Here is a 25,590-nt window from a genome sequence, read left to right on the forward strand (position 1 = left end):
GTTTACAAGTCGCTTCCCACAGAAACGCGCATTACGCTGGCAGTGGGGCATAGGAAGTTCAATACTAACAGTAGAATAACACGGCAGGTTGTTTGGAGCCGTATTCATGTCGCCAAAATAATGCTTAGGTCATTTATGATTAATGCCAAAAAATCAACTGGTTTCTTTTAATTTCTGTGTTTTAAATTATTTCTCTGTTTTAAAGTATTTTGTGCTATCAACTATTGCATTTGAAGCTAGCTAGCACAGCGAATAAAAATCGCGCGTTTTTTTTCGCAATTCTGTAACAGTTGCAATCATATAGAGATGCGTCATAATCACTCAATCACGAATCATAATCACTGCGATTTAAAATTCGCGCGGAAAAAATCGTGATTTGATACAAATTGCGGTATTCAACTCTGGCGAATACTTTGTGCAGTATGGAGTTGTGACTTGTGGGGCGCTCACCGCATCCGCAGTGCGGGCAGGTAAGAGCTAGTTCAGACATGGCGGATTCCGCGCGGATGCAAATCGCGCGGTTCTAAACGCAAGTGTTCAGACAGGCGCGGATGTACATGCGGAGTGCCGTTATTCGCATAGGGTGACAGTCCAATCATGGAAGTCGAAGAAGCAATATGTGTGTACTTGTTGCTCCGTAAAAAAGAAAGAAAGAAGAAACGGCAGTATTGGGTGCATCCAATATTACGCGATCGGTTTACTCATGGTCAGTTTCAGACTTTATATCCAAAATTAAGAAGTTTTGAACCAAAATTCTTCAATTATTTGAGAATGTCGATAAATTCATTTGATGAATTATTAGAAATGATGAGTAAACAAATTGAATCTAATGATACCCATATGAGGTCAAGCGTGTCCCCAGAAGAAAAACTCGTGATCACATTAAGGTAAGATATTTATTTTATACGTCAGAATATATATTTTGTACTATAGAAGACTGTGAATCGTCAGTGCTATTGCATGATAAAGGCGATGGAGACTCTCCTGGTACTATTGTAGAATATCCAGTGAAATATCCTTGTGGGTTTGAATATTGTTGGTTTTGCCAAAATACTGCATTAGGCGTGTTTTGCTGGCTCGTGATATGAATAGGCGATGGTAATTTCTGCCCTTTCTGTATTACCTGGAGCAATTCAATTTTAGTAGCCAATCGTTTATTTTCTGGAACTTTCTTTAACTCTTTATACAATGACATGCAAAAAAGTTTATCATCATCATCTTGCTTTGACATACTTTCTTGTATTTGTCTTTGTATTTTATCTCTTGATTCAATACTATTTTCTAATATGTTAGCCAATCGCTCTTCTGAAGTAATTTTAGTTTTCTTCCTTTTATTGGGTACCGGTTGTATTTCACGTGCATTTACAAAATTATCTAGCTTTTGGTCAATGTTCCGAATTTCTTCATTTTTGGCTTCATCTATGTTTGTGATAGTTTCTTTGTTTTCTATCGTCTTCTGAAGAAAAGAAAGCCGGTCGAAATACATGTATTTTGAACCTTTACATGCACCAGAACCAGAAGGAATTGATTTGCCTTTCTTGAATTCCTTATTATAAGCATCACGGATGTTCTTCCATTTTTTTTGTAATGATACACCTGGAACAGAAATCACTATCTTTAACAAATATAAATACAGTAGCGGTTAGGTAATTCAAGACACTCATTATGCTTTAACTAGCGGACCCGGCAGACTTTCAAAACGATACAGATTAATATTTTATTTTTCAGATATCTGGGTACTGGTTGTTCCTTTGGAGAACTACATTACAACTTTCGTCTTGGCAAATCTACAATCACAGGAATTGTCCGTGAAGTATGTGAAACTCTGTGGGAAAAAGTCACAAAAAACGTCATGCCTGAACCCAGCGAAGATATATGGAAGAAAATAGCTAAAGATTTTGAAAAATATGCAAATTTTCCCAATTGCATAGGCGCCATAGATGGCAAGCATATAAGGATTACAAAACCCAAAGATTCGGGTTCTTTGTATTATAATTACAAAACTTTTTTTTCCATAGTACTGTTGGCACTTTGTGATAGTAACTATTGTTTTACTTTCATAGATATCGGATCTTACGGAAAAAGTAGTGATTCTGCAATTTTTAAAAATTCAGCATTTTATAAAAGGTTAATAGAAAAGTCATTACACATACCAAAACCTAAACCAATATCTGAAACAGATCCTAAACCATTGCCATACGTCATAGTTGGCGATGAAGCGTTTGGTTTATCCGAAAATGTAATGCGACCCTATGCAGGTAAAGGGCTATCATATGAAAAAAAAATATTTAATTACAGGTTATCAAGAGCTCGACGTTTTATTGAATGCACTTTCGGAATTCTGGCAAACAAGTGGCGCATTTTTCATAGGCCTATAAACGTGAATATAGACTTTGCCGAAGACATAATAAAGGCCTGTTGCGTGCTACACAATTTTGTTAGAACTAGAGATGGTATACAGTATGAAGATACTTTACATACTGCGCCAATGAGTAATCTTATTACATTACATGCAGGAAGGGGTACACCATCATCATTAAACATTAGAGACAAATATGCTAATTACTTTGTGAATGAGGGTCGTGTAGAATGGCAAGACACGAAAATATGAAATTAAAATTGTTACAGTTCGCGCCAAATAACTAAACTCAAGATGGCGCGTCGCGTTGGTGGGTTGTACATATTACAGTTAATAGCTATACGTTACTGTGGTAACGTGATAGTTTTCCCGCGCTCGTTACGTACCGCCAAACAACGTTATACACATTTCAGTTATTTGGGGTGGACTGTCTATTACAAAACATGTAAACTACCCTGGTAAAATGTATAATTAAATGTCTACTGACCAAAAAGAACCTTCTTTTCCAAAGAATCCTCATTTTCTCCAAAAATCTCCACCAGCTCCTGCCAAGCTCCGTTTTTAATCGTTTTGTTAGAATATTCTGCACATTGGATGTTCCACAAAGCAGGTCTTTTTTCCACCTCATCGATGAATAGCTCGGTGTCGAAGCGATCCATTGTCACCGTCCGATACGCGCGGCTTCCGCGGAGCAACTGAACGCCCTCTAGGTACGTCAAGTAAATAAAACCGAGCGGCGACCGCGCGAATTCATTTTCTCGGTTGAGCCGCGCGGATTGTCAATCCGTGCGGACAGGTATGAACGATTTGTAAGGCGCTAATGTAATTAGGATCCGCGCGGTTCAACCGCGCGATTTGCATCCGCGCGGAATCCGCCATGTCTGAACTAGCTCTAAGATTCCGTACGCGGAAAATAAATCTGTACAAAATATTCGCGCGAATTTGACACCGCAATTTGTATCAATTCACTTTTTCCGCGCGAATTTTGAATCGCAGTGCGGGCATCTCTATATTATGATTGTAAGTGTTACGAAGCGTCAATGGCGAAAACAAATCGTGCGATTTTCATTCGCTGTGCGGGCTAGCTCTAACAATATCGAGAATTTATGGCAAACGCAATCTCTAGCGAAAAGCGAATTTTACCAGTACAGTACGATAATAGTAGTAAGCGCATGCGTACGAGGTTTTATTTACCTATTTAAGTTTGTGTGGATGTGTGCAACACGGAAACTTGGCGTTTGCGTCGCCATGCCTGGTTCTTACCGCGAGTTAACAATGAAGCCGTGATGGTCCTTGAAGTGAAAACGCGATTTGTTTACCTTTTAAGTCGGCCAAGGCAAAATAGATTATAATATATTATTATGTATATTGTTTTAGATATCAGTCATACCAAATATATAGCAACCCTAATACATGTAATGGTTTTAATGTAAAATGCATTATCTGGAGGCTATAATTTACTTAAAAATTCACATAAAATTATACACGAATACAATGTGACGTCCCCTGTGTCTCATGAATCATGAATTTTAATTTTATTCAATTGAAAATCAATTAATAATGGCAATATTAATTTTGTTACTTTTTATAATATTCATTTATTCGTTAAGGTCTAGCAAACACTAGCAGTAATTGTAATTATTGTGGATGAATTGCATATTGTGTATGGATCGACATCAAGTTTAATAGTCTTCGGTCGAAATACAATATTATGTTAATTGAATAAAGTTTCTTTATTTCCGAATTCAAATTCCTAAATAAATATTCGTATCTAAGTACATATTTTATAATAAAAGTAGGCAACTGGACGAGTACTGTACTTACATGAAAATTTTAATTGAAGGAAGATTTACTATCGATAGAGCCCAGATTTAAAAAAAAAAAAATTTAAAAAATTTAAAATTTTTTGTTTGTCTGTATGCTTCACGCTGCAACTATTGAACAGATTTGAACGCAGGGGGACAACGAAAAGACCATTCGATTTAAATACATAAATTTATTTACCATCTTCATATTATATGTATTTAATGTAAATAATGGGATTATTTTAATCAAAGGAAAAGCTAAGCATCTTATAAAAATATCTTCTTTTGAACTGGACTCAACAGGCGTCGGCAAGTACATCGTACAAAGTCTCCTAGTCGTTATATAAATTTACAACTTTGTGAATTCAACAAGTATATATTTATATAAAAGTGCTCACCGCGAAGCGATTCAAAACATATTCTTTCCTTACATATAGTTTCACACTAAACATACGAAATAGACACCATAACAAGTAGAACAAACATGGAATGCTGTGTAACAAAATCGTTGATAGAAAAGGAGTGAATATAATATTTCAAGAACCATAGGTACGAGTAAGTATAGGTACCGGCAGAAAATATCGTACACAGAACTTCAGGAAGAGATTTCTGCTTCCGTGAAATCTCGGTCACTCATACCTGTGACGTTTCGTCGGTTTCATCGACAGAGACAACACTCTACAAAACACATCTTTTTTTAAAGTTCAATGTGGAATATTTTCTGCCGGAAACTATAAAGATTTCGTGTAATATGTTGCTTTGAAATGACCACGCCGCGCGCCCGCGTTTTTTTATTTGGTTTGCCTTAAAATGAGAGCAGTAAAAATATAATATTTTCGCCTTCTTTTTAAACTGCAGTTAAATAAAGACAGCTTTTTGTAACAAACAAGAATACGTAAGTTAATAACAAAAATTATTTTCAACCGACTTTCATACAGTCCGACAAGGCTCTTTTGGCGCATGGCCAAAATCTTAACTAGCTGGAACTAAAGCCGCCATCTTCAGAAGTGCACTCGTTGATAGTTCGTGTGTCGGCATAAAGCTACAACAGCGCCCTCACTCAAGCTCCAAAAGAGCCTTGTCGGATTTTAGCCACTTAGATTCCATAAACAAAGTCATTTTTTTTTCATATATTTTATGTATTTGTTTATATGCATACTTTTTTACTTTGTAATGACTTTGAAACTCGGTTTTTCGAAAATAATTTTCATTTTAAGTTTTTAGTGTAAGTACATAAATAATTTCACAATCAGCATCTCAGTTCCCATAGCTTAGTGCAGTAATGTGCAGCATCTGGATTGAGGGTTAGGACACAGTTATAATATGATGAAGTCAATGCTCAGCATATTATTTATATAGCAATATTATTTGACCATTAACAGTTCTTGAATTTCTGTATTCCAGAGTACTGTACCATGCATCATCAGGATTGAGGAGTTGGGACTTGAAGTTCAATTTTGAAATCATTGATTGATACCTAAAATACCAATTCACCAACAAAACTTCCCGAATCCCTACGGATTACGAATTAAATACCTTGCAGGATCAGGATTGAGAAGTAGGGACTTTTTGGATTAAAAAAATTTGCAAACCGTTCCAGAAAAATCAGTGTTAAAACTTAAACAAAAAGGAGGTCGTCCTTTTTGGAAGTTCGTTAAAAATAAATTGACAGCCAACGAAGCTGTGTCTATGACATTTGCCTCCAATACAAATAATAGCAGTATTAATGATAAAAAAACCCAATTAAAAAGAGGGTCGTCCAAAATACGTCAATTTTGAAATTATTGAGAAAAAAAAGAGTGTCGTCCAAAATACGTCAAATCCACGTTCTCAGTTATTTTAATTACCATTCTAAATTATCGAAATTCAAAACTAGTCATGCTTATGACGTCACATTTAAGTATTTCATACAAGCTCTCATATTAAGAGGAAAACCTATGCGAATGACATTGACGATTTCCCCTTCAAACTAGCAATTTTGACATGTCATGACCCTCTATTGACAATTAATCAAGCAGACATTTCAATCTGCGAAATTTACGCGGACTTTTAGTATTTTGACGTAGGAGGGTAAAAGATCCAGTACATGAACGAATAAGGACTACCCTGACTTTGACCTAAAATTAAGATATCGTTCTATATATAATTTTTATATTTTTTTTTATCTGTGTCTATACACAGTAGGTATACACTCTTAAATTATTTAAATATCAAAAACGCAAAAAAATGCGTGGTATTAATTATTATAAATTATTTTATTTAACAAAAGGATAAATTGCCAGTAAATGAACTGGGAATTTCAGTGAATGAACGAACTCTATCTAGTGCATAAACTCTCCATTCCTATTAATAAAATCTTAAGTATATTTTCGCCTTGGAATTTTAAAAAAAATGTCAGATTTTCAGTTTTTGACTTATTGTATATTTTTTTCTACATTTTGCGCGATAAATCAAAAACTATTTTACATAATAATAATAAATAAAACCTGTTTTAGAAGACTGCAAGTTACAATAGAGCCGCTTGGAACAATTTTTTTTTGCTGTTTCTTCTGGTAATATTCACAATGCAGAAATAATAATCATCATGGTGTTTAGATGGTTTGCGCCAAATTATAAATTTTTTTTTAGTAAAAGTAGTTAACTATTCTTATTTGCTCATAAACGCAACGAGGAAATACAGCTTCCACATATAAAAATTTGAGTCCAGGCCTTGCTGTTAGCTGCTAATGGGTTCTCAAAGTAGCCCGAGTATGCTTGTTTTACTGGGCACAAAAGGAAAGAATGAAAGGAGCTTACCCAGTACATCTTAAAAGATCCGTTATAGATACATGCATCCTGCCATGCCTTACCTATGCCAGCCAAACATGGGTCCAGACAAAGAATATAAAAAGAAATAGTGACTTGCTAAAGGGCGATGGCAAGGTGCATAAATTAAGCAAAAAATATTCAAAGTGAGAATTGAAGACATAAGAAAAAAGACAAAGCCTACAGACACCTTGAGACATGCCCTAAAACTGAAATGCAAATGGTCATATTGTATCGATTTTTACAGATGAAAGAAAGACAGGTAGGTAGACCGAAGACGCGTTGGTCTAATGCTATTGTGCAAATCGCGAGAGAAAATTAGCTTGATAGTACCAAAGACAGAGAGAAATGGGGATACCCAAGAGGGATCCATATCCAAGAAAGCAGAATACCAGAATAAATATAAAAAAAATTCAAAAGAAAAAAACCGACTTCAAAATCACAAACACTAAAAAGTAAAAAATAATTTAAGTTATTGTGGTTTTTGAAGTCGGTTTTATTTTTATTTTGAAAATTTTTTATTTCAAAATTTTTAGTGGCCCCACTGTACTATAATAATATGCCATGCCCAGCTAAAACCCTACTGTTTACTAAGCAATTACACTGATCGCGAGCAATTTGCTCTTATCCATTGAGGAGTTCTGTTCTCCATCTCAGAAGATATTCATCAGAACTTCATCAAATTTATATGGGACCACCTGCAAAGTATACCTAGCTTTTCAAAAAAAAAAAAAATCCAGATCGGTCCAGGCGTCTTTGAGCAATCGGTGAACATACATTAAAAAAAAAATTGAATTTGCTCTTATCCATTGAGGAGTTCTGTTCTCCATCTTCAAAGATATTCATCAGATCTTTACCAAATTTATATGGGACCACTTGCAAAGTATACCCTATCAAACAAAAAAAAAATCCAAATCGGTCCAGGCGTCTTTGAGTAATCGGGGAACATACATAAAAAAAAAGATACCAACGAATTCAGAACCTCTTCCTTTTTTTAAAGTCGGTTAAAAATATACTAAGATTTACTAACATGGTGTTATACCATAGAGTAGCAAACAGAGGCAAAGCTTCTAAGAAGCGAGCAAAATTTATAACTATTTTGGTAGGGCTGGCACTGGAGGATACAATTTAATTAACAATAGTTATTTGTTCAACAAGATGGTAAAGTTTGTTTTTGTTGTGATTGCCTAGTTTAAATATCGATCTTTAAATATCGATCGATAGATCTAAATATCGATTTTGAACGAAATCAGTCAATTTAGAAAGAATTATAAATGGTGCCAACTTTTTTAAATTTTGGTTACAGGTTCCTATTTTGTGATCCCAGGGAGCTCTAAATATCGATTTTGAACAAAATCGGTCAATTAACAAAGAATTTCAAAATGGCGTCGACTTTTTTAAATTTTGGTAACAGTTTCTTATTTTGTGATCCCAGGGAGCTCTAAATATCGATTTTGAACGAAATCGGTCAATTAACAAAGAATTTCAAAATGGCGTCGACTTTTTTAAATTTTGGTAACAGTTTCTTATTTTGTGATCGCAGGGAGCTCTAAATATCGATTTTGAACGAAATCGGTCAATTAACAAAGAATTTCAAAATGGCGTCGACTTTTTTAAATTTTGATAACAGTTTCTTATTTTGTGATCCCAGGGAGCTCTAAATATCGATTTTGAACGAAATCGGTCAATTAACAAAGAATTTCAAAATGGCGTCGACTTTTTTAAATTTTGGTAACAGTTTCTTATTTTGTGATCGCAGGGAGCTCTAAATATCGATTTTGAACGAAATCGGTCAATTAACAAAGAATTTCAAAATGGCGTCGACTTTTTTAAATTTTGGTAACAGTTTCTTATTTCGTGATCCCAGGGAGCTCTAAATATCGATTTTGAACGAAATCGGTCAATTAACAAAGAATTTCAAAATGGCGTCGACTTTTTTAAATTTTGGTAACAGTTTCTTATTTCGTGATCCCAGGGAGCTCTAAATATCGATTTTGAACGAAATCGGTCAATTAACAAAGAATTTCAAAATGGCGTCGACTTTTTTAAATTTTGGTAACAGTTTCTTATTTCGTGATCCCAGGGAGCTCTAAATATCGATTTTGAACGAAATCGGTCAATTTACAAAGAATTTCAAAATGGCGTCGACTTTTTTAAATTTTGGTAACAGTTTCTTATTTCGTGATCCCAGGGAGCTCTAAATATCGATTTTGAACGAAATCGGTCAATTAACAAAGAATTTCAAAATGGCGTCGACTTTTTTAAATTTTGGTAACAGTTTCTTATTTCGTGATCCCAGGGAGCTCTAAATATCGATTTTGAACGAAATCGGTCAATTTACAAAGAATTTCAAAATGGCGTCGACTTTTTTAAATTTTGGTAACAGTTTCTTATTTTGTGATCCCAGGGAGCTCTAAATATCGATTTTGAACGAAATCGGTCAATTAACAAAGAATTTCAAAATGGCGTCGATTTTTTTAAATTTGGTAACAATATCCTGTTTTGTGATCCTAGGGATCCTCAGATATTGATTTTGAACAAAATCTATGACAGTTCAAGAAAATAGATTTTAAACACTATTTAAATTATTATCATTAACATTAAATTAAATGAAAACACGACGCGCGACGTGTACTGCAGCCCCTGAGCTTGAGCACAGGCCGAGCCGGTATAAACCGATTTCTCTCCGTACGCGACGTAGCGCCTGTGCTCACGCACACACGCGCCTCAAGCTTGTAGTAGTGTACCTATCGTAGCGCGCTTGTATGAAGCTTTGACTCTGTTCGCTACACATGTGGTTATACAACGCAATACCACACTAACAAACACTCGTACAAACATACAGACAAGTATATACTCACACACACTCACACACACACATGGACGCACGCACACGCACTTTTGAACGGTTTGAACGGAACACGGTTTTGAAATTGAAATTGAAAAAAGTCTAAGAATTTGTAAGAAAATATTTAAAAAAGGTATATCAGCCGGTTTTTTATTCCAGCTCTTAATACATGTAAAAACGTCCAATCTGTTCATTTACTTGAGCCTTTACCCTAGTACCTAATTATATCGACCGCCCCATATCAAAACAAAGTAAATGTCATTTTTCCGAAAATCGTTTTATGTCATAAGCCTAACTTTCATAGTATGTCCCGTTGTATTGTAAGGACACCCACATTAAAGTAAAATTAAAAGCTAGTAAGTCGCTTTGACCATTTTAAAACATAGTAAGTCTATGAACTGGCTAGGTTTTTTATAGATTAATGCGCCTTACTAAGTTTTTCAAAGGAATTAGATAAAATAAAATAAATATCACCCATTATCTAAATACCATGTCAAAACAGTAAATACTTAATGATGCATTAAAACTTAAAAGTAAGATAGGAAAAGTCAATGACCTCTACATGTCAACTGTTAAATATGGCTTGCAAGGGAAATACTTTGCATACTTACATAATGTTTTTAAGGTTCCATATCTCAAAAGGAAACACGGGACCCTTATAGGATCACTTTGTTGTCTGTCTTTCTGTCCGTCTGTCCGTCTGTCGTGTCTGTCAAGAAAACCGATAGGGTATTTCCCGTTAACCTAGAATTATGGGCAGGTAGATAGGTCTCAACTCTCATAGCCCAAGTAAAGGAATAAATCCGAGAACAAATTTCGTGATTCTAGATCAACGGGAAGTACTGTATAGGTTTTCTTGACGGACGGACGGACAAATGGACAGACAACGAAGTGATCCTTTAAGAGCTCCGTTTTTCATTTTGAGGTACGGAACCCTAAAAAAGAAAGTGATGCACATCTAATGAATAAATGTGTAGGCCAGTCTTCACACTAAAATATTTAAACCCCTTTAATTTAAAAACTGTCATAGCCTAGTGGTTAGAACGTCCGCCTCCTAATCGAAGGTCGGGGGTTCGATCCTGGAATCACGCACTACTAACTTTTCAGTTATGTGCGTTTTAAGCAATTTAATATTGTATATCAAATCTTTGAAAAGAGCAACCGCCGAGTTTCTTGTTGAAGACTACGGCCTAAACTTCTCTTGAATTTAAACCACTTACTAGGTTTTGATCTGAGAAAGAAATTTGACATTAATTGACAAAATTGAGAGACCTAAGCTTGTATAAGAACACAGAAGTGTCATAATTCGTGTTCACTTTGCCTAACGTCTCTCGGAGAGCAGAGAGAGATTTAAACTGTTTCTTATAATCACTGGCCATATTTCAAATGCGAAAGTGTGTTTGTTGGTTTAATATTCAATCACGCTGCAACGGAGCAACCAGTCGACGTGGTTTTTTGCATGGATACATTTAAAGACCTTGAGAGTGACATCTCTCTCCGCATCGTATTCTTTATTGCTGAGGGTTGTGACCTCTTTCCATTATTCCTACATCTAATGGTAGGTTTTCTTGGGATAATAATGCGGTGGGTTCAAAGAGCCTACGGAACTCGACTAGAAAAACGAGATTTTGACTCTTAGTTTTAACGGTTATGAATTAGTTATTATTATCAGTGATAAAATTGATTAGGGCTGCCAGGTAAAATGACATTTATCTCGGAAAATCAAAGAGTTTCCACGAGATTTTTTCCAAGTTTGCGCTACTAAGTACATATATTATGAAGAGGAAAGGTTTGTTTGTTTGTTATCGATAAACTATGAAACTACTGAACTACTTGCACTAAAGACATAATCATCAACATCAACCGACAGACGTCCACAGTGAACATAGGTCTTTAATAGGGTCTTCCACATGCTACGGGTTTGCGCCGCCTGAATCTTTGCGCTTGCGCTTGACGACAATCATGCTTTAAAGAAAGCAATGATGAGGTCCAAGTTGGAGCACGCTTACCTGGAAGATGCCTATTCACTCTTGGCTTGCAGGTATCTATGGTATATATGGCAGGAAACACGGCCGCCGAAATGGCGTTCCAACCTTTAGGCTCTCCCCATTGCCCGCAGCATGAATCTGAGCTTCCTTATGATGGTTATATTATGTACATATAATATCTCATAAGAAATCTCTAACACACAATCCAGCTAAGTAAGTCCAATTTCGAAAAAAGCTAGCTAGCCGACAAATCTAACTCAGGCAGCCTTCGGGAACCTTCGAGATGTCTCTGTCCAAAATTCCTCAATGCTTGAAGAACAGTCTTTGAATAGTGCATATTGTCAGTGATGAAATATGGATCCGAAATATAGGTCTTTTTTTTGTACACAGGAAATGCCTGACGCATACCCCTCCGTCATGTGGGGCTTGCACCAAACTTGCACTACTACGAAATCCATTTCGGAACACGGCACCCGGAACGAGGCGCGCTATCTCCTAACATAGGTATAATACCTATTTAGAACACTTACTATCTGTCATCATAATCTATGACAACCTCCGAGTATTTACCTGGTAAAACCGTAACTTTCGAATAAATTTTAGTATATAAGCAGGCTTCATTTAGAAATGAAAAAATCCCTATTTTATTTTTCAACGATTATAAACACAACTTTCATTCAAAAATAATAAGCTTATATTCATTTTAAATAATATTTTGCGACGAAATGACGCGCACAGTCCTTCCGCCATGACAGTCCAGTGGACACTGAATTCCATAGAGCGCCTGCAAGAAAATAAATAGCACAGGAAGTTTTTTGGTTAGTTTTAGATTATTTAAGAAACGAAAAACATTTAGTATAAAACTAACAGTTAAAATTGATTGCTAAACCTAAACATATCATTTTCTGGAGGTTGGCTTCAAAGTATCAAGATGTTAAAGAAAACTTTTACAGAACAAGTTGCGAACAGCAATGTTTTCAACTTGGTTTTTTTTTATTATTGGGATAATGTATACTAAATTAAAAAAGGCCCTTATAATCTTCACAAACTGAAGTTTTTAATTGCATGTATTTAATAGCTGTTAATGCTTTAGAAAAATAAACAATTTACTTCAAAGTACAGCATTTTTGCGATTTGTCAAATAGCAATTACCTTAATTCCACGTTTTGACCTTTGATAAAAAAAGTTGCGTCAAATAACGTGGCGTAGTAACGTCGCGTATTTTGGACGTCAAACAGCATCATTATGAATAATTTACGCAATAACGCCTAGCGTACAATAACAACTCTGTATTTTTTTCAATACAGCATTTTAACGTAGCGTTAGAGAGTTGCGTACTTCTAGCATCGCACTCTGTGACAGAGTTCAAACTTGAATAGTACAATGCTATAGCATGGCGCTAGTATGCGACGCGTAGTCTTGACGCACGCTAAGTACGCGTTATGTTCGAGAAGGCCTCTCGGCTGAGGTCTATAGAACGTACTTTGACTTAATTTTCAATTAAAACGAGACAAGATTTATGCCAGCGAATAACGCTGTCTCGTTTTAACAGTTTGTTAAGTCTGAGCAAAGTCGAAATGAACTCTATGAATCTTAGATAAGATCATTATGGATGCCATTGAAAAAACCCCTAAAAATTGTCATGTATGAAATACTAGGTCACAAAAACAGTGAATTTTAAGTACCTAATAGAATTAACTAAGGACAGTCATTGGACTGTAAATTAGATTTAGAACTTAACTTAAGCTAATTTAATATTACTTGGTTGCCCACAGGTTAGATGGTAGCAGGATTGAAGCAGCCATCATATAAAAAAAATGGTACTTTATGGTAGAAAAAAAAGTATGAAATTGTCCCTATCACGTGGGGCGCGGCATGGTGCGGTGAGGGCGCGAGAGTGCGTGTGGTGTGTGACGTGAGTCACTAGGGCAGCGGCTTGTTCTCGGGGATGGTGGGCGAGGTGGCGCCGCTGGCGGAGCGGCTGGCATCGCGGAGCGCCTCGTCGAAGCTCTGAGTTGAATTGGACCGGGATGCCACTTTACCCTGCAACGTTATTTCATAATGTTAAGTTACGTAAAAACCCGGTCAAGTGCAAGTCTGGCTCGCACACGAAAGGTTCCGTACTATCGTACAAGATATACCTAACAACTTTATTAGGACACTGCATGTTAAAGACAGACGTCGAACAGCGCCATCTATATGTCATTTAGTATAATAATAATTATGGGCGTCCAGTGCAGTAAGTCTATGTCAATTTCTGGGATGCATGCCCTTTATCTTTCATATAAATCGGTTCAACGCATGGGTCTTTGACAATCCCGTGGAAACTCTTCGATTTTTCGGGATAAAAAGTAGCCTATGTCCGTCCCCGGGATGTAAGCTAACTCTGTACCTTTCAACAAAGTCGGTTAAACTTCTGGGCCGTGAAAAGCTAGCAGACAGACAGACAGATACACTTTCGCATTATATTAGTATGGATGTAGATCGAAAGTGGAAAGTAAAAATCCGACTTTAAAAGTTGAGTAACTTATTTTAATATTCGCACACAACATCATAAAACAATTTTATTACCAAACCTGAGCTTATGTAAGTGGTGTCGAATTTGGTGGTTTATTGTGCGCGCACTAATGTGCTTTGTAACAATCTGTCGTTTCGAGACTGTCCGACATTGTTATATAAATCCGCAAAATGACTAGCGTGCTTAATCCAGCTTCAATTACGATATTTAGGGCTAAAACGTATGTTCCGACATCACAGAAACCATATAAGAGATTAAAGTAACTGGTAAAGCGGAAAAATTACGAGCATTGACTAACCTTTCATGACTTGAATCGCCTTTAATGGTGTATTATATATCCGATGTGATAGTACATAATATTATAATGTCCTATGATATTTGCGAACAATGAACAAAACATGAAAATCGGGCACTTGATGTCAAATTAATTGCACAAATGCACAAATTACCAACTTGATGTCTTAACAATTTTTTGTTTTATCTGTTTTAAAGTTGGTTGGTCTGTCCTTTTCTTATAACATTGGTAAGAAAAAGATGCGAAGACTCTAAAATTTAGTTGCTATCAAAATCAGGAACATTATCAGATGTTAGAGATAATGATTAATCGGGACCGATGGCTGGACGTGCTCTCCGAGACATGGAGGACGCGAAAATGATGAATTCGGGCCTCCAAAGTAGGTCACCCATCCTGTTACCGAGTTGAGTTAACATTGCTTAATTATCGCAATCGGTTACGGATTGTTGTACACCTTTTGATGGTCGGAATTATTAGATTTATATGATGGTGATAATTAATTACGTAAACTTAAAACTAAAGCTACGAGGGTTCCAAACGCGCCCAAGTGTGAGAAGAGCCCACAACAAAATGAGCCTCAACTCAGATTGATATACGTTGTCATAACTATGCCTCACGTTCGATACCTTAACGTTTTCATAAGCGGTGCCGACGCGCTCCTCGATGGAGCGGAAGGACTCCGAGTTGCGCATCTGGCCCAGCTTGCTGGACACGCCGGCCGTGATGCCGCCGAAGATCGACGTCGTCTTCTCGGCAGTCGATTTTATCACAGATTCAGTTTTTTGGTATCTGCGCAACAAAACACAAACCGCGTAAAGTGAAGTTACCTAAGTGGGTCACGTTCACGCTATTGGTCGATTCACATTGACAGCGAATCGAGGCGAATTCCTGAACTTTTGAACTTGCAACCCCGTTCTTGAGATAGACGCCGGGACAAAGCATTGAAGAGAAATTTGAAATTTCAACAATACGCGACAAGTTTATGATAAAAAAAATTGTCCTCCATTTGCTTGAATTTTTATGTAATTGACAATAATTAATTAAAATAAAATTTTATAAAATGTAGGCAGTGGATACCCATGTATACCAGATACCTACAGGTTGTTACATTCTATACAAATCAGATAAAATAGGTCAGTATGGACAACACAAACCGATAAATTAGATTAAATTATCTTCAACAAGATTAGTCACAATAAAACTATCGAATTATCACAACATGCGACGATAAAGTTAGTTTTCACAAAAATGAGTCATCCACACTTCACATCAAATATCAATGAACGTATGACATCAATTGTTATCATATGCGACGGTCTTACATTACGAATTTTAAAATCGTATCGCACATAAATGTTAATGGAGTAGAAAAAATGCAACTCTGGTGTCGAAATATACAGTGGTCGATACCTATCGAGTTTAGTATTGCATTGATTACATTTTTGTCCGCATAAATTAGGCATTTTAACAATTTATGCTCTGACTAGCTTATTCCGCGACTCCACGTGGATTTGGTGTATTAAAGATCGCGTAATTGTTTTCTTATGGGATTATAATGTGTTACAGAGAAAACCTACATAATATGCTCCACATATTGTTTTATTTATGTCAAATCTCAAGTTTTTAGACCCAACAGCAATTTGTAGATTTATACCTTCGGTGATGTTAGTCAGTTTCTTCTTTTAAAAAATGTAGCAAGTAAATAATATTTTTAGAGTTAGATAGGTATATGAACTTCGCACTTTTATACCATAATTCATAAAATGATAACCGCACATTCTCTTTGGTGAGAATTTTATGATTAATAAAATGTGGAGTAAGAATAATGTAGTAAAATATCAGTTGACACAAATCAATAAATAAATAAACTGAGTACCTAGATATGTTGGTTTCTCAGAGCAATTCCTTCTGAAATTCGAAGTATCTACCGGAATCTCCCAACTATAGAAATTATCAATGCGTATGCGCTTATGTAGCAAATCGCGTTTCTTTTGGGTTAGAACATAATAGATATTATTAAGTAAAACAAAGTTCAGCACTAACTACAATAGTATCAAAAATAAAATAAAAATAATGTAAAATAATATGTACGAGTATTTACACTATACTACTTGTGTTATGTAGCATATTTTATCATTCAAGTGCCACCACATCCAAAATAACTATGGACTATGATTAAAACTATCGATAAATATATTCCTAGAACCATAATATTAGTTAATGTTTTCCGGAATAGTGCAAACTATAACTGTACTTACATGGGTGATTCAGTCACAGCTTGTGTAAGCGCAGCCACGCGAGTTTCTATCGTTTGATAACTGTTATGTAACAAATCAAAAATCAAAAGAAAGAAACTATTAAGGCTTGGACAAACACAACGCGCGACGGAAACGTGTCCAATGCGGTCTAACTTCAAGTTGTGGCGAAATCAAGAAACTGTATGAAGGCGTTAATACCTACAGCGGAGCGTGCAAAGGAGTAGCGATGTTGTACTCGCTATCGAACTCGGTAGTATTACGTTCTACACACATTTTCTTATTTTACAAATTAACTTTTAAATAGTGCGTTCGAAACAACTTGTCCAGTCTGAAGTTGCAACATGGTTATTAGTCTATATCCTGTGCAAATGTTGCAACATGTGCATATGAACTAAATATATTAAATACATCAGCCCAGGTGAGATCTTTTTTTTGTACAATGTCAAGTCATACCCGTCGTTTTCAGATCGGACTAATTGTTTTGCGCACTATAACTGTTAAAAGCACGGCCTGACGGCTTCCGCTAACTTCGCATTCTAATAATGTTGGTAACACGGCATTTATTTTGTCCTTTGGTTGGTAACGTAACGAATTTAACAGTGAAGTTAGCATGAGGCGCAAAGCCGCGTCTGTTAGCATTTCGACAGGCTAATACCACACATTTAATGCGAGATACTGGCGTGCTGCTAGCATACCATACTACGTTGGTGCCGCCGCGCTCTGTGTCTGCCCAGGCCTTTAATATGCCACCATCACCACTGCTTTGGTAAAAATGAGATGAGATACAAGCAAAATAAAATTTCAACAAGAGAAGTGAAAGTGATGTTCTAACCCTCGAGAAAATGTGATACGCTTAAACAAGGTGTATTAAAAACCACGCAATTTTACTTACACTTGGCTCTCTTTGACGTTTTTCAAACCCTGGTTGACGTCTTCAGTGATCTCCTTCCACACTGTGATGCCAAGTTTCCGTTTTAATTCGGAGCTTTGACGTATCTAAACACACAATATATTTAGTTATAAGTTGATCGCATACTGCCGTTATAGGTTCGAATCGAAAGAGCTGCATGTAACCCCTATAAATAATGTGCAAGTGCCTTCAAGGCATTCTATGCAAGCGAAATCGCGAGCATCTACGAGTTAGTTGTAAAATAGGTAGACTAGTAAACAGAGTTGTAAATAAGTATCAGTTTCAATTCACATTGTTGTACAAAAACAATAATGTTATGAACTAAAGGTGCAATGATCACAATGACCGTGAGAAGATATTACTAGTCCGCGGCGATAATAGTTTAAGCATATATTTTTATGTATTAGTTTTATCAAATTACATAGGTAGGTACTCAAAGCAATATTTTGTGTTCTCATTATTAAAAAACAAAACTTGTGTTGTATGCAAGATATTCTGACGTAGTCTAATAACCAAGTTTAGGTAGGCAAAGATAGGTAATAGGCCATAGTCCACCACGCTGGCCAAGTGCGGATTGGCAGACTCCACACAACATTGAAAACACTATAGAGAACTCTCAGGCTTGCAGGTTAAAGCTAGAAAGTCTGAGAGTTCTCCTAACTTAAAACTAGTGCTGTTTAATTTCTTAAAGCGCACACACCTACCTACCTATTTCCGGAGATTTAGAGACACGATACTTTCTTAACTTTACTTTAACTTAACTTAACTTTATCAGGCCTAAAAAGAGTTCTATCATTTTCACTATGTTCTCAACAGTAAGGCGTAGCATAGTGTTCAGAGTTCTGCATTTAGCCTTTACTGTAACACATACACAATAGTCACACAGACCTTAACCTTAAGACATTAACCTTAAGACAGGTAAATGTAAACAATGCTTACTTTGCTCTGCAAAACCGTGCGAAGCGTGGCGATTTCGTCCTCGACCCTGGCAAGCTCGCGGCTCCACTCGGCGCGCAGCTGCTCGGCCTGCTCGGGCGTCAGCCCCGCCAGCTCGTCCGGCGTGTTCGCGTCGCCGGCGCCCGCGGGCCCCATCGCCTCTTCAGCTAAAACAAATATTATTTTAAAATTCAATGTCGGTACTATACTTGAAGCCGTGATAGCCCAGCGGTTAAGACTGTCCGCCTTCTATAAGAGGCGAAACAGCTTGACAACGTGATCGTGGATCAGTGCCCAGAGGTGCTCGAGAGAGAGAGAGGATACGACCGCGTGGCACGCGGGGATCTGCGTTTTCGTGCACGTCTGCCCCAGAAAGAAAAGAAAGACTCACGGGACAAGGACAGAGATAAACAACTTGTAGGAAGTCAAGAAAGCGCCCCTGGGATGCAGGCCAAGATCAAGTACCGGAGGGCTCTCCCATGATTCGGCCTAATAACCGAGAGGTTGGTGGGGCCTTGGGAGGTGGAAAGTGGAGGGTTGTCGGCATCCTATTCGAGAGGTCGGGGGTCGGTTCAATCACTTCGATCCCGAGCACACACCTATAACTTTTCAAAGTTACGTCCGTTTTAAGCAATTAAATATCACTTGCTTTAACGGCGAAGGAAAATATCGTCAGAAAACCTGCATGCCATGAGAGTTCTCCATAACTTTTTTAAAGTTATGTAAAGTCTGCCAATCCGTACTTAGCCAGCATGGTAGACTATGGCCAGAACCCTTCTCATTCTGAGAGGAAACCCGTGCCCTGTAGAAAGCCGGCAATTAGTTGATGATGATCACTATACAAGGAACTACAAGATTAATTTGCTTAATCCGTTCATTCCATTCATTAAAATTGAAGGAGTAGTTTGACAATTTGGAAGGGAACGATGAACCGATAAACATACACAACTTGCGATAATTGATCAAGTTATAAAATAATCCTGTAAGCAAATTGACAAGACTATATTATAACATATTCATAAAATCAAGTAGGTATGTACCCGTTTGCAGAGTAGGCAGGAAATCATGTAAATCACTAAGCAAAAACAATGGAACAAGAGCTGAAGATCATACCTATGTATTGAATGTTTACATATACTTAATGTAAAAAAAATACCTACAAAAACTTTTCACAAGCTGTTGTGAAAAGTTTTGGTAGGTATTTTAATAAACCAGCTACCAGTAATGAAACATTGTTTCGAAACTCTTCGATCATTATTTTTTTATTAATATTTTTTTTTTGGGTTTAATAGTAGTATTGGGTATTTAAGACAATGATCACAATCCTAACTGGCAACACGTGAATTGACGTCTCTCACAACCTACTTGTACCTAGGTACCTAGGTACAAGTAGGTTGTGAGTGACAAGGTTGTAATTTCATTAAATAAATAATATATACTCACTTTAATGGAAATTTTGTATTATAATTAATAATCTTGAATAAACTATATTAGTCCAGGATTTTTTTTAATAAATAAAATATCTTATGAGTGCACGAACCTCCAGGAGTAATACCGAGGAACTTTTTGTAATTCGTGTGGCTAGACATTCTGGCAAGATAAGGCTTCGATAAATCTTGAAATGTGACCCGAACTTCACGCATTTTTTTCCTAAATATCCGCAAACGCCGCCGGCGATTGTCCATGTAAAATTCAGTTTCAATACAAAGGGCGGACTCGGCGAGGTCGGGCAGCGCGCGCCACTCGGCCTCGGTGTCATCCTGCGGCCAGTTCACGATGTCCTCCAGCTCGTCCAGTTCGTCGACGGCCACGTCGAAGCTCGGAGTGGAATCGTCATCCGGGGGCAGGAAGTACGGATCCTCCATGTACTCCAAACTCGTTGGCTCCACGCTCGCCTCCGCATGGCTCGCCATTCCATTCAATCTATCTACCTAGTCTTCCGCGGCACTCACACATATTCCTCACAGGGACGACCGATCGGTTCGCACAGAATATTCTCCAAATATACAATATAAGACACATTGGCTACAATATGCAATATTATGTCCACTTGCTAAACATTTCATCGGTTCTTCACTCTACTGTCATCGTTCTGTGTTTTTAGCACAAATAAAACTGTCTCGTATGACAAATAGCGCGCAATATGTGTTTTCGTTTCTTCCGCCACGTCGGGCTCCACGAGCACGCGCGCCCGCGTTCGTCTCGCGTCGCTGCCTGAGTGCTCGTATTTGCCACTTTCACCGACAACTGTACGAGCTAGATTCTGTCAGTTTAAATTCACGATCTTGACCTCTAATCGTGGAGGTTTATTTGTAACTATCACATAAAACCACGCTTTCAAAGTTTGAAACATACGGCGAAAATGCCGTGAGATGGGCGCGTGGTCGGAGAACAAAACAACTTAAAACCAAGTTCGTCCGTTTGGCCAAAGTTTATTGACAGCGCCGGCGGCGGGTGAGCGGCGCGCGCTCAGCACTGGTCCATCGACTTTGAATACAAGAGGCATATTACGTCATCCTCTGCTTGACGATACGCCACAAAAAACTGCTGATTGCGCAAATTACAATGATTCATACATTTTCCTCTTGAGAAATTTAAATAAAGAAATAAACGAAAAAAATGAATTCACTATAAATGAATACAACTATGTACTCATTATAAAATACTGAAAAGAATCAAAAATGTTTTGTAAAAATGTTTTAAAATAATTTATTTTATTTCTGAATACACTCGCGACAAAAATGATAGATATGATGATAGATAGATAGATACTTTACTTATTTAAGTAATAAAGAAGTTTTTCAGTCACAATTTTATGATTTCTAACATATTTTAGTTATTGACTAAAAAATTAGAACTTTTGTACATCTTTTGAGTTAAAAAATCTGGATTCATTTAGCATGCCATGCATGTTACCTACTTATTTTAATAATATGTTGAGAAAATTAACTTCATAATTAATTAATAGAGCTGATTTTGTCTAATTACCTACTTTCCTCATGATGTTTTGCTTTCATCATTAAAGCAAGTGATATTTAATGTTCAAAATGTACTTAACTCCAAAAAATTAGAGAGGCGTGCCCGAGATTGAATCCCAGACCCCCCAAATAGGAAGCTGAAGTCTTAAGCACTAGATTATATAGTACTTATAAACATGAAATTCAATTATGGAACACTTTTTGTATGACGTGTGCATGAGTAAGTAATTTGTGTGCATGAGTAAGAAATTCGGCTATGATTTTTATAATATTACATTCTTTTATTGTATTAGAAAATATTTAATTGTTGACTAACTACTGTCCCGTTTTTTTTTTGTTCGATAAAATGAAATGATCGTTACATGAAACAAGTCAATTAGAATTTTAAAAAATTTAGTCAGTTTCGTTTATCATTATGGACAGCAGAAAGCAACACTTTTTTCACAGAAAGAGATCTGTTTCCTAAAACAGTTTCCCTGTATCTCCTATGGTTTTGGATTTCCATTTTCCACATTCTGTCCCAGGTAAAAAAACACACTGTATAAAAACAACCAGGTATCATTCTTAGGTATGAAGTAACACACATAAATGTACACTCAGTCGCTTATGTATCACCAATATTTTTGATAAGTAGGTAGACCAATTTGTTCAAGATTTCTGAACCTATTTCAATTTTTTTTTAATGGATAGAGTTTGCAAGATGGTTCCATAAAAATCTGGATCCAACTCCTTAATCCTGGTGCTGCAAGGTGACTTCCCGCCTATGTTAGAAGGAACTATAGGTGTAGGGAAAAATGGCAATATTTTTAATATTTTAATTTTTATGACTGGTATTGGGTCTGAGGTAAAAAAGTGCATAGCACTGAGTTTGATTAAAGTTTTACTGTAATATCAATGCAATTCTTGTGCTAGGAATGTGTAAAATGGCAATTATTTTGAGTCCAACAACAGTTTTTTTTTTTTTAAATTTCAACAATTCAATTCAATTGGATACTGAAAACTTAAAGTGTACTACAACTGTGCAATGAACATGGGTAATTTACTAATTAGTATGTCTAAACAATATAAAACAAAGTTATAATCCACATTTGTTTGTGTATTCTCTTATAAACTTAAAACTTCTGTGGATTTATATTAAAGATGAAAGCAGTCTAACTTAGAAGGGTTAGAGCAGTTTCTTTATAAAACCCATACCCTTTATTGGTTTCTATGCAACATTGTACTAGAACCCCAAACAAATCTGTGCTTGGTAGCACAGTTTTGTCCATAAAGTGGTAACAAGCTATGGCCAAAGCTTCCCACCCAAAAAGAAAAATTATATTTTTCTAAATTGCCCCTGCCAAGAATTGAACTCAGGATCTCCCACTTATACGACCACATCACTCACCACTGTGCCAGGAAAGTCCTCAAAAACTGGGTGAGTGGAATTGCATAGTTTTCTATAGTTTATCAATATTGAGAAAATTACAGTTGGTACAGTTGTAGTTTGTACTACTTTGTATAATATTCACATTAAGAGGCTTCATACCCCCTGAGTCAATTTTGAGCAATTTTGACCCGGGTAAGACAGGAAGTGTTGTTTTTTTTCAGTATAAATAAGTTTTTAAGTAAATGCAGGGATTAACAAAATATAAGGGGTCAAAATTGCTCAAAAATAGCTCAGAGGGAGGGAACGGCTCAGAGAATCCCCTTAAATCAATAAAATAGGCAAGTCTACCATTGTGAAACTGGGCAAGTCTGCAAGTATAAAATAATAAGTGAAGTAAAATAGTAAGTTGTAGGTGACACCACACTTTTTGAATTCTCTGAGATGGAGACGATTCTCTGAGGTGGAGCCGAGCATAAACCCACAGTTGCCCTGCATATTCCTCTTAAAGGGTTTTGTGTTTAGTGAAGAACTTCAGAGCACTTAATAAACTTGGTGTCACATTTAACTTACCCTACTTAGAGGCGCATTTAATTCTTGCAATACTAACATTAAAGTATAGTAACAATAATTCTGGCATCTAACATAAAGTAACATAGCTTCTAATAAATAATTGGAAATGTAATAAATCTTACAAAATGTTTCAACATAAATGCCGGACTGTAATAATGTAAAAACTAGGTACCTACTTACCTGTTTGAACACCACTCATTGTTTGCAGAAAAAGTTTCAGTCTTCAATACGAATAATTTATCAATTTGAGTAAAATTCAGCTCGAAGTTGTAAAGGTCTATTCACTATTGAAAATATGAATTCTAGGATAATTATATTATCTTGTTATTCGTTGAGGTAAATGTCTCAGCTCAAAGAGTTTTCTTTAAGAATTTCTCAAGCCTCAGCTCAAAAGTCAGAAGAATGAAAAATAGTACAATTTTACAACCCAGGCGAAGCCAAAGACTACAAACTACAGTCTACAATATTATAGGAGTACTTTTTATATACGGCCACAGATTAGGTATTCTTTTTCTCTCGTCTGGCTTTACAAAGATTAGCCAATATCAAGTTTGTAGTTATTTACAAGTTATGGAATGATTTCGTCTGTTGGTGTTAGCTGGCGGGCGTGCTCTGCTTTTTTGGAGTGTTTTTTTTGTTAAAACTGACTGGAAAGCGCTCTAAGGGGGTGCCGTGCGTATGTCGGCGAGCGCCGGCACAGACGGGGTCCATACTTGTATAGTTTAAATAACTTGTTACAAATAACTACAAACTTGACATTGGCTAATCTTTGTAAAGCTGTTGTAAAGTCAGACGAAAGAGAAAAAAAAAAGTTATGGAAACTATTTATGCATGGACTTCATTTTTTTATGATAAGTAGCAATATTAAAAACCAGTATTTCCAGAGAAATAACTTTTCCTAATACTGCGGAATAACGGCGAAAAAAAATGAAAACGAAAAATCAAAAAATCAGTGTATTTCTAGTTTTAAGAAAGTTACAAGGTGCGTAAAAGTTTTGATATATGAAGCTTAAGATAACCTTTTAAGCTACTTTTCGTACTTTTGTCATTTATTAATATTGCGATTAGTTAAAGTGTAGGAATTTTTTTTCACTTATAGGTACCCGACAAAAATTTATCGAATTTCAATTTTTTTTTTCTCATAACTTAAGCATATTTGTCACACGAGGGTTCTACTCTATCGTTTTAAATGATTAAATCTACACGTTTTTGGAATAAAAAGCCGATGTCCGAAAAGAGGGCTTCATAACATACTGAGTAATCTGTGTTCATAATTTTCGTTTTTGTATGGAAGCCCCGTCTCAAACGTAGTGATTACACCAGAGACATGCTACCTAAACAAGATTGTGCACTGAGACACCAAAAACGAGCCTATTGAGATAGCGCTAAATTGGATTGTGTCCCTTTCTATTAGGGTGACAACACGATTTGATAATGTAAGACATTTGACGGATTATATGAGAATAGGAGAGGATGAATCATCATGATAACCCATCGCCGCTCACTACTGAGCACGGGTCTCTTCTCAGAATGATAAAGGTTTAGGCCATAGTCTGCCGCGCTGTAGTTATAAAAGTAGAGAAATTCAATTTTTTTTTGTTCTGCGAAAAAGTACCAGTCATGTTAAGTATGGGTACCTATAATATAGGTAAGTAAAATTATTTTGTATAATCTGGTGCATGTGTTTAGGTCCTAAACAGTTTTAGGAAGTTCGTAAGCAGGGCATACTTTTGGGAAAATTGATGGTACAGCGTTTCTTTTTAAAAAAAATTCAGTGCACACGAAGCCGTAGCAAAATCTTCCGCTTTAAAATGCATTCCGCAAACTGCCGAATATTTGGTGATATTTCCTGGAACGACAGCGATCCATTTTTGCCTTAAGTCTTCATTTTTGAGAAATCTATCGATAAACAGAAAAAAACACTTCCATTAAACAATCAAATTATGGTTAC

General features: G+C 36.4%; 2 protein-coding genes and 1 long non-coding RNA gene across 6 annotated transcripts; 2 read left to right on the top strand and 1 right to left on the bottom strand.

The window, feature by feature from the left end:
• The first annotated feature begins 349 nt into the window (after positions 1-349).
• LOC123877424 lies at positions 350-4,082 on the top strand. The gene is made up of 2 exons (XR_006798590.1): positions 350-480; positions 3,257-4,082. It is a non-coding gene; the product is annotated as an uncharacterized LOC123877424 (long non-coding RNA).
• LOC123877397 (protein ALP1-like) lies at positions 476-4,082 on the top strand. 2 transcript variants are annotated; one of them, XM_045924164.1, is made up of 3 exons: positions 476-887; positions 1,729-2,127; positions 2,299-4,082. In XM_045924164.1, exons 1-3 carry the CDS (start codon positions 598-600, stop codon positions 2,609-2,611), a joined length of 1,002 nt encoding a protein of 333 aa, XP_045780120.1. In that variant the 5' UTR covers positions 476-597; the 3' UTR covers positions 2,612-4,082. The 2 variants fall into 2 exon arrangements, with proteins under 2 accessions (XP_045780120.1, XP_045780111.1); XM_045924155.1 differs by having other exon boundaries at positions 1,729-4,082.
• An 8,882-nt stretch (positions 4,083-12,964) lies between these two features.
• Positions 12,965-24,093, bottom strand: LOC123877407 (tumor protein D54). 3 transcript variants are annotated; one of them, XM_045924186.1, is made up of 6 exons: positions 23,820-24,093; positions 18,726-18,889; positions 17,769-17,872; positions 16,877-16,936; positions 15,245-15,407; positions 12,965-13,848 (listed from the first exon to the last, which is right to left on the bottom strand). In XM_045924186.1, the coding sequence occupies exons 1-6, from the start codon at positions 23,836-23,838 to the stop codon at positions 13,729-13,731; spliced, it is 630 nt and encodes a 209-aa protein (XP_045780142.1). In that variant the 5' UTR covers positions 23,839-24,093; the 3' UTR covers positions 12,965-13,728. The 3 variants fall into 3 exon arrangements, with proteins under 3 accessions (XP_045780142.1, XP_045780132.1, XP_045780133.1); XM_045924176.1 differs by lacking the exon at positions 23,820-24,093 and adding an exon at positions 20,263-20,965; XM_045924177.1 differs by lacking the exons at positions 16,877-16,936; positions 23,820-24,093 and adding an exon at positions 20,263-20,958.
• Between the last annotated feature and the right edge of the window lie 1,497 nt (positions 24,094-25,590).

Source organism: Maniola jurtina, chromosome 2 (assembly GCF_905333055.1).
Source record: "Maniola jurtina chromosome 2, ilManJurt1.1, whole genome shotgun sequence".
NCBI classification, from domain to species: domain Eukaryota; kingdom Metazoa; phylum Arthropoda; class Insecta; order Lepidoptera; family Nymphalidae; genus Maniola; species Maniola jurtina.

What these genes read in the sequence shown, in the direction of transcription:
- LOC123877407 (XM_045924176.1), bottom strand. Translation starts at nt 20,635, where the DNA reads ATGGCGAGCCATGCGGAGGCGAGCGTGGAGCCAACGAGTTTGGAGTAC. An exon ending in GCACGGTTTTGCAGAGCAAA is followed by an intron (nt 17,873 to 18,725) that starts GTAAGCATTGTT and finishes TTGTGTGTTTAG; the next exon opens with ATACGTCAAAGCTCCGAATT. An exon ending in CCGCTTATGAAAACGTTAAG is followed by an intron (nt 13,849 to 15,244) that starts GTATCGAACGTG and finishes ATAACGTTGCAG; the next exon opens with GGTAAAGTGGCATCCCGGTC.
- LOC123877397 (XM_045924155.1), top strand. Translation starts at nt 598, where the DNA reads ATGGAAGTCGAAGAAGCAATATGTGTGTACTTGTTGCTCCGTAAAAAA. An exon ending in AAACTCGTGATCACATTAAG is followed by an intron (nt 888 to 1,728) that starts GTAAGATATTTA and finishes TTTATTTTTCAG; the next exon opens with ATATCTGGGTACTGGTTGTT.